The sequence below is a fragment of the Solanum stenotomum genome, chromosome 6 (assembly GCF_019186545.1).
Source record: "Solanum stenotomum isolate F172 chromosome 6, ASM1918654v1, whole genome shotgun sequence".
Lineage (NCBI taxonomy): Eukaryota > Viridiplantae > Streptophyta > Magnoliopsida > Solanales > Solanaceae > Solanum > Solanum stenotomum.
Genome location: NC_064287.1, coordinates 44,782,455 through 44,791,473, shown reverse-complemented (window position 1 = coordinate 44,791,473; position 9,019 = coordinate 44,782,455). Strand labels below are relative to the sequence as shown.

At 35.9% G+C, this 9,019-nt stretch overlaps 2 protein-coding genes across 2 annotated transcripts in view; both read right to left on the bottom strand.

The window, feature by feature from the left end:
- LOC125868789 (receptor kinase-like protein Xa21) overlaps window positions 1–3,100 on the bottom strand; it is a 3,660-nt gene extending 560 nt beyond the window's left edge. Inside the window, exons 1-4 of the mRNA XM_049549351.1 lie at window positions 3,034–3,100; window positions 2,551–2,925; window positions 2,132–2,301; window positions 1,474–2,074 (exon numbers count right to left, since the gene is read on the bottom strand). Of these exons, the coding sequence (XP_049405308.1) occupies window positions 1,474–2,074; window positions 2,132–2,301; window positions 2,551–2,925; window positions 3,034–3,100 (1,213 nt within the window). The remainder of the gene's footprint in view (window positions 1–1,473; window positions 2,075–2,131; window positions 2,302–2,550; window positions 2,926–3,033) is intronic.
- A 2,747-nt stretch (window positions 3,101–5,847) lies between these two features.
- LOC125868788 (uncharacterized) lies at window positions 5,848–7,944 on the bottom strand. The gene is made up of 3 exons (XM_049549349.1): window positions 7,726–7,944; window positions 7,125–7,449; window positions 5,848–7,049 (listed from the first exon to the last, which is right to left on the bottom strand). The coding sequence occupies exons 1-3, from the start codon at window positions 7,942–7,944 to the stop codon at window positions 5,848–5,850; spliced, it is 1,746 nt and encodes a 581-aa protein (XP_049405306.1).
- Window positions 7,945–9,019: the final 1,075 nt, after the last annotated feature.

The window sequence follows — 9,019 nt, the reverse complement described above, 5'->3', positions numbered from 1 at the left end:
ATTCATTTTTAAATTGTCGGATGTTACACCTCTATTATTTGAAAATGGCGTAAAAGTATTACAAATCATACAATAAGAATTAACAATTTAAAATTTTAAAAGACTTTAATGCTTTATATTTATTCTATTTCCACTTTGGACAAAAATATCCTCCCAATATGCATATTTTTTTAGACAAAAAGTGGGACTCATTATTGATGTATTGAAGGATGCTTTGGTAATTTTCCGATGATGAATTCGTTTTGTTTGTTGTTTAATTTTTTAAAAATAATTGTATAAAATATTATAAATCACAATAATTATTTACTTAAATATTCAAAAGATATAAAAATATGTAAAAGATCTGATTAACTCTTCAAATTTTATCGGTGACACATAAATTGGACAAATGAAATAATATATATTATTTGAAAATTACTTAGAAAGTACAATAATTTACAGTAATTAACAATAGAATATTTTAAAGACAAAAAAAATTGATTGAATCTCGAAATTTTATTAGTACCACATAATTGAGAAAGAAGAAATAACCTTTATTATTTGAAAATTGCGTCAAAAATATTACAAATCATACAACAATAATTAGCAATTTAGATAATGATAAGGGGTAAATTATCCATTGATTTCATAAAGTGCACAAGTATTGTAGGACATTCCAAAATAGTATAATAGACAATAATTATTGGACGGATGAAGTAGGATTAAGTCTTTCTTTCAGTACTTTTCTCACATTAAATAATTTCTCTCAGCATTCAATTAGTGAATCTTTAGTAGAATTAATTGCAATACTTTTTACTTAATACAATAAAAGTTCAAATAAGATTAACATAAAGAAAAATTTAAAAAATCCTAAAAATCTATCAATATATTAAACAACATACAACATATATAACAAAAGTTCTAATAAGATTAACAAAAAGGAAAAAAAAAACAAAATTCTTAAAAATCATCAACAAACTACATACAAAATAAAAAGAAAGCTATTCCAACAAAAGAATACATTAAGTTAAAATGAACTTTAAGAATTCTAGCATCTTAAGCATATTGAGGCAAACATTTTAATTTAATGTCATTTCTCTCCAAAGAAAGAAAGGCATTGAATATTTTAATTTAATGTAAAATTGAATTTTTTGGGTTATGAATATAAAAGGTTTGAAAGTTATGAATATTATTAATACTAATTAAAAGTATAATATATGAAGATGAAGAAGTGTGAGTTATGAAAATAACTTTTAAAAATAATATCATTGAGAAAAATTCAAAAAAGGAGAAAAAAGAAAAATGACAATGAAGGTCATAGAGAGCGCCACATCACCGTTTAAGGTAGCTCTACTGATAATTGTGAATAAAGGTTACTCAATTGAAATACAACAATCATTCTGCATAAATAAAGACTTGCTCTTTTTACTTCTAGAACTTGGAGAGGCTTAATTATGATAAGAGAAAATCAAAGAGAATAGATTTTTTTTATACCTGGTGCAATGTATCCAAGAGTGCCCAATGTCTCTGTATAAGCCATGGACTTGCTTATCGCTAAAATTTTAGAGATTCCAAAATCACCAACATAAGCTACCATATCTTCATCCAAAAGAACGTTGGCTGGCTTTAGGCCGCAATGAACTATTGGAGTGTTATGCCCATGGTGTAGATATTCAATTGCCACAGCCACATCAAGCATTATGGCGACTCTTTGAAGAAGGTTTAAGTTGGACTCTTCTCTGTAGAACCAATTCTCAAGACTCCCATTTGACATAGATTGCAGAACGAAGGCTCTTATGTAGTCACTAGAACAAGTAGTAATAACCGGAACAAGATTTCTATGTCTAACATTTCTCATCACTTTGCATTCGGTGTCAAACCTTTTGCATACTTCCTCACTTTGCAAATCCAGAACCTTAATGGCCACCAAAGTTCCACCAGATAATGTGCCTTTGTACACAGAACAAGAACCTCCCACACCAATTAAATTTGATTCATCAAAATTATTTGTTGCTAGTTGAATCTCGTGATAAGAAACTAATTGATGAGTCTTGATCTCCTGTACCTTTTCAACATCTTTGGACTTTCCTTTCTTCTGTCATTTCATTATCCAAATTGAAACCAACAAGAATATCATCAAGGATGAAATAACCACTGGAGTAACAATTTTTAGCACAACCTCCTTAAGCTTTGATTGTTTTCCAGGATAAGTGATAGCACAAGCAGGAATCTCCAATATGTGGACTCCACATAGACCTTTGTTCCCAAGAAATGATTGCAGAGTGGAATTTGCAAACACACCACCACTCGGTATTACACCTTCTAAATCATTAAATGAAACATTATGCTTTTAAGGTATGAGAGTTTTTCCAAAGACTTCGGAATAGTACCTGACAATGCATTTAAAGACAAATTCAAGAATTCCAAGCTTATCAAGTTGGCAAGGGATAATGGAATTTGTCCAAAAAATGAATTGTTTGATAGGTCAAGAGACTGCAGGTTTAGGAGTTCTCCCAATCTGCNTAATGCTTTTAAGGTATGAGAGTTTTTCCAAAGACTTCGGAATAGTACCTGACAATGCATTTAAAGACAAATTCAAGAATTCCAAGCTTATCAAGTTGGCAAGGGATAATGGAATTTGTCCAAAAAATGAATTGTTTGATAGGTCAAGAGACTGCAGGTTTAGGAGTTCTCCCAATCTGCTTGGTAACATTCCTGAAAAGTGATTACTGGAAAGATCTAGCGCTATAATGACTTTAAGTTCTCCAATATCTGATGGAACTTCTCCCTCTAAAGAATTTTGTGACACGTTTAGAAAGAGAAGACCACTCATTTTCCAAAGGTTTGATGGAAATTTTGATGAAAATTTATTAGAACCCAAATAAAGATATTGTAGCATGCTAAGATCTCCTAAGCATTCTGGAATTAATCCAGAGAGCTCATTACCTTGCAGAGTTAATTTAACCAAATTAGATAATTGGCATACTGCCTTTGGAATATGTCCCTACAATTTATTGTTAGTTAGATACAGCCCCTGGAGTTGTTTAAGCTTACCAATCTCAGGAGGAATACACCCTGTCAAGTTGTTTCCTTCAATGATTAGGGTTGTAAGACCGCTCATGTTGCCTATACTTGTGGGGATAAGGCCATTTATGTGTGCATCTGCTATATAAAAGTTTTGAATAGTATATGAAAGATTCTGATGTGCCTCAAGTTATAAAAACTTATTCTAGGAGGCCAAAATAAACAATTAAGAAACTTAGTAACTGTCATGAGACAGTTACACATGTATTGGGTGGTTTTTTCTGTAGAAATAGGGGCAGGGCAGTTAAAAGAGGGTATTCAGAAAATAAAGAAAAGGGAATTCTGGGAGAGTTTCTAGCCTCTCGAATGTCTAGAAAGGTTGTGATCTTTATGATTATATAACTAAAGTTCATTATTGTCTTAGGATGTGATTTATTATTGTCAGTAGTGTACTCGTGATTGTTTTGTTTTCAGACTTCTTGTTGTAATATCAATGAATCTAGTGTGAAACAGCAGTATTTGTTCCTCTATTGTCAATTTCAGCAGTAAAGTCTATCAAATTGGTATCAGAGCAGTAACGTTCAGGGATGGTGAGTAGGATGGAGGGACGAGTCGAATAAGTGGAGACAAATTTGACAGGGGTAAGAGAAGATGTCAGAAAACTGTAAAGATGGTTTCAAGAAATGACAGAGACTCTTGCGAGAATTGAAGCACAAGGAAGAACTATGATGGCAGAAGCATCTCCTTCTCAAACCAGATTTGTCGGAAACCAAGAAAAGGGAAGCAATGTCAACTGGGCTGGAGAAAAAGATGGGAAGAAGTTTCGGAAACTACAACTACCAGTTTTCGAAGGAGAGGATCCTTTGGGATGGATTTTCAGAGTGGAGCGATATTTTGCCGTGAATGAAATTTCTGAAGCGGAAAGATTACAGGCAGCAGGTGTTTGTTTGGAAGGAAAAGCCTTAAATTGGTATTATTGGATGGAATCTCGGCAACAAATGTTAACATGGGAAGACTTCAAAAGAGAGTTGTTGAACCAATTTCATCATTCTCAAAAAATCAACCAATATGTTGTCTTAATGAGGTTGAAGCAGGTTAGCACAGTTACTGTGTTTCGTGAAGAATTTGAAAAGGTGTCAGCATCTATGAAGGAGATATCTGATGGAATGTTATCTGGAGTGTTTTTAAATGGGTTGAAAGAGGAAATTCGGGCAGAAGTGATGTTGTTACAGGCTCAAACATTGAGGGAGATAATGGAGATGGCTCAAAAGGCGGAGGATCGAAATTATATTTTGCAGCAAGTACAAGGTTTTAAATTTAAATCAGGCAGAGGAAGTGCAAGCAATAAACCAGTTGGGTTTGTTTACATAGGAAATAATATTTTGGACTGATTTCAAGAGCCGCCACTCTTGACTTTGGGATCCTCTCAAAACTTTGTCCCGGTTGCAAATCTCAAAGTAACTTCAATCTTGACTTTGTTGGAGAGATCTTCTTCTTGAGAATTTTTGAGTTCCTCTCAAAAATTCTGTCCCAGTTTCTATTATAAAGAGAAATAGAAATCTTACGGGAGATATGACCGAGCCGTTGTGGCGCCTACGTACCTCATTCTTGAGAATTCAGGTCGAACGTAGTTCAAGTACAAAAGGAAACATTAAAAAAGGGATGAAGGGGTGACCGAGGCCGACATAGGCCGCCTACATATCTCATTATTGAGAATTCAGGTCGAACGTAGTTCAAGTACAAAATGAAACATTAAAAAAGGGATAAAGGGGTGACCGAGGCCGACATAGGCCGCCTATGTATCTCATTCTTGAGAATTCAGATCAGACGTAGTTTATTAAAAAGGGATAAATTCTAAACATAAACGATTACAAGCAAACAAAAGCGATTGCAAGGAAAAGATAAAAATCGAGTCTTCAAACATTCTATCTTTTTACAGCATTTAAGTAGATTGGTGACTTGTGAGATCCAATGTTCATGCTCAACCAAGTAACATCATCAAACAAATGTATCGATGTGTTCTCTAAGCAAACTGATGAGTTCACTTTCTTGTGCTTTTGTCATATAGGCACCAATTTTGATTTCTTTGATGCATTCATCATTTTCTTGATTCACTATTCCGATCTCTTCTAAATTCGGCTCTTCGTGAATTTTGAACTGTCTGAACTCCTCAACCAGGTGTTTGGGTACCGTAATCTTCTCATTGTAGTCCTCAAATTCCTCCGCATCCGCCCCATTTCGTTCATTCAGCTTGTGACATGACATGATATTGACAGATTTGACAATATTTCCACTGAAATCATAGATAGATATTGTTAGGTAGTAAATATAAAGCAAGAAAAGCAAACTTTTCGCAATAAAGAAGTTTTTCATTTGAAATAAGAAAATAAGAATTTTGGCCTTGACGATAAATCATTTTGCCTTTTTTTTTCTTTTCAAAACATAAGGAGGGAAATTAAAACATAGTGAGCCAAAAATAGAGTAAATGATGGGTCTCGAGCCTCATTCGGAACACCACCAATTTTAGAAATAACATAAAAAATTTCTAGGTCTACCAAGATGAGCTAGGAGTCAAGAGCGAAGGGGACGTCCAATTAAGCATTTGCTCGTTTGACTCGCTATCTAGTATGACTGGTGTCTCGATCATCTCTTTAAGCACTATATCACCTTCTTTGAACCAATTTTTTATTCCTTCCCCTAGACTATTTTGCATTGGAAAAAGCTGATATAAGTGAGGCAATAATTTTGGAAAAGCTTGATCGAACTTCTGCTTGTTCTGACCCTCCTTCGGCACTAAAGCAAAAGCTTGATGAGGTGCCATGATCATGAATTTGGATTTCTCTCTTATGGTTGGAGGGGCTGCAACTTTCTCAAGCTTTTCAAGGTTAGCTGAGATAAAACTTTCTTCACATTCAAATCTTCTTCGACTTCAACCATATTAATAGTTACCCCTCCATGATTCGGCATGGGGTTACTATCAACATTAGGAGTGGCAGTCTGAAGAGTGACGACCTTTTGGTCTATCAAGTCCTGAATTTTATGCTTCAAGTTGATATAATTCTCGGTAATATGCCCAGCACCTCCTGAATGGTAAGCACAGTGAAGATCGGATCTATAAAGCTTGGAGTTGACATTGATATTATTTGGATCAATTGTCTGTATTAGGCCAGCCGATTTCAATCTCTCAAAAAGTTGTGTTCGGCTCTCAACCAAAGGAGTAAAGACTCTAGAAGGTTTCTTCTCACGAGGAGGATTGTAATTATTTCCTGGATGTAAAGGTACTTGACGGTAGTTTGGAGGATTTTGGTGAGTTGGTACTTGCGTTTGGAAATTTCTGTATTGTGGAGCTCGGTAGCTAGGATGAGTGTTTTGGTAGTGCGGAGGTGGAGTTTGGTAACTTGATTGGATATTTGAACAATTAACTGATGGAGCTAGGTAATATGGATGGGTATTTTGGTAATATGGAAATGGAGTTTGGTAAACAAGAGGTGGAAATTGGTAACTCGGTGGTGGAGTTTGATAACCTGATTGGGTATAACAAGCTGGATATGAATTTTGTGGAGCTCGAGGATGACCTTTGTAAGGTGAGGATTTTCTGAAGTGTCCTTTTCCATCAAATGCGTAGGAAATAGAAGACACATCATCTCTCTTCTTTTTCAACAGTCCTGAAGATTTGGTTGGGGCGGCAACGCGAGAAATCTTTCCAGCTTTAATCCCATCTTCGATAGCCTTACCTACCTTGACTATCTCCGCAAATTTTGCTCCAATGAGCAACATTATCCTGTCATAATACTCTGGCTCTTGAATACGTATGAACACTTCAACGATCTCCTTCTCAGACATGGGAGGTCGAACCCGAGCGGCTTTCTTCCTCCACTTATACGCATATTCACGATAGCTTTCAGTGGATTTCTTCCTAATTCTCTCCAAAGAATAGCAATCAGGAACGATCTCCACATTGTAGGCAAACCGTTCGACGAAATCTTTAGCTAGTGCATTCAAGCTAGACCACTGTTTTGTCTCATATGAGGTAAACCATTCTAACGCTTCTCCGTTCAAACTTCAGCTAAAAATCCGCATTAATAAAACTTCATTCCTTCCAACTCCCACGAGCTAGTCACAGTAGGCCCTCAGGTGTTCCAAGGGATTCCCTGTTCCTCCAAAAGTGTCGAATCTTGGCACTTTAAACCCTTCCGGGAGGTCCAGATCCGGATGGATGCACAAATCCTCATAACTCAACCCATCGACTTCAGGAATACAATCTATCTCCTTCATGGCTTTCCTGATCTCTTCTTTCATATTCAGTTTGACTGCCTCTTCCTTTGACCTCCATTCTCTCTCTCGTTCCTCATAGTGATCAATCTCAGAACAGTTGGCGTAGGGTTCATTTGGAATTGGAATTTGAAAAGTAGTTTTTTGAGGTAATGGCAGAGCAATGGAGGGATTCTGGGTATTTTGAGTGGCTTGGTAAGTTTGGGGGAAAATTTGGGGGTTGGTATGTTGATTTTGGTGATGGGGGAAGGTTTGCGGATTGTTGACATTATGATTTTGATAAGGAGGGCAAACTTGCGGGTTGACATTTTGATGAGGAGGGAAAGTTTGAGGGTTGGTACCTTGAGGAGGAGGTGACTCATGGTAAGAGACGAAGGCATGATATGGATTTGGGGCAGTTAGGTCGATGATAAGGGGATTTTGAGCGGGGTTAGAGGGTGGATTCTAAACCTGTTCCGTGCTTAGAGAAGAAAAGTGGAGTGGAGGTCTTCCATCTCCTGGAGGGTTGAAAGCGAAAACTGGATTAGGCAAATCTTGCATTCTTTGCATTTTGACCCTCATTTTGGCAATTTGTTGCATTAACTGTAAAACTAATTCATCTTGATCAACGGCAGCAGGCTGAGCCACGACAACATCAGTCAAGCCAACCTCGTCATTGTTATCACCCATTACTGCCTTTTCTTTGTGCAAACTTTGATCGGGGAAGGAATCTTTGGGGGCCTTAAATCTTGTGAAATAAGGATAACCAGCCAGTTTATCAACACAGATCAGTTCTAAGTTCCTAACAAAGAAAAATAACTCAAAAGATAAACGTGTTAGTCTATGTAGATGACAAATTATACGAAATATCACACATATGATGACAAACACATAAAAGTTGCTCCACTTGAAGATAAACTAACCCACATATTTAGAGAAATGACTAAATAGATAGAAATTTGTCTATTTGATTTGAGCTTGGTGAGTCAGAAAAGTCGACTTGAGTTGAGACAAAGTCGATTCTATCTTTCATTGACATACTTTTCATTTTTGATTGAAAAATCTAATTCTTTGTAAGAATTTCTCAAAAATGGTCGAGCCTTAGAAGGCTGTCTACGTATCTCACGAAAGAGAATTCAGGTCTTACGTAGTTTGACCTTTCTTTTTGACTTGAGTAAATCGACCTTTTCTGAGATATGAGAGTATGAATTTGAAAGTAAAGTTCAAATTTTGTTAGGAAACTAAAGACTCGAAGAGTATTTGGACGCACTTTTGATAGTGACTTGATATTTGTGCTCAGGGATTCTAAAAACAATTCGAAGAGGAGTAAGCTAGAATATCTCCAAATAAAGCAACATATTCACACAAGCAGTTAATCACATAGCACACAAACAAAATATTACGTATTTTTAAACAAATATGTGACCCTTTTATGCCAAGGGTAGGTCTAACGATTCAAAGGATGTATAACGTCATCTGAAATATTTCATTGCCCCCAAAAACCCAAATTATACAGATTTTATGAATAAGTCAAATAGGGATACACAATGGGGAATATAGGATACAAATAATCAGTCCCGCGTAGGGGTACAACCCTAAACTATGCATTCATGGAAGGTCCTTTGATCGTGAACTTCTTTCCATCTTCGAATGTCCATCCCTTTTGGATAGTAGCTTGCGCAAAAAAATTTTAGACTGGAAAAAGCTATTAAATTCTACTCCCAACCCCGAGGGACAATGACTTTTCAAATAATGTATACATCCT

What these genes read in the sequence shown, in the direction of transcription:
- LOC125868788 (XM_049549349.1), bottom strand. Translation starts at nt 7,944, where the DNA reads ATGGGTGATAACAATGACGAGGTTGGCTTGACTGATGTTGTCGTGGCT. An exon ending in CTTCTCTAAGCACGGAACAG is followed by an intron (nt 7,450 to 7,725) that starts GTTTAGAATCCA and finishes CAAAATACCCAG; the next exon opens with AATCCCTCCATTGCTCTGCC. An exon ending in GGAACACCTGAGGGCCTACT is followed by an intron (nt 7,050 to 7,124) that starts GTGACTAGCTCG and finishes TGAACGGAGAAG; the next exon opens with CGTTAGAATGGTTTACCTCA.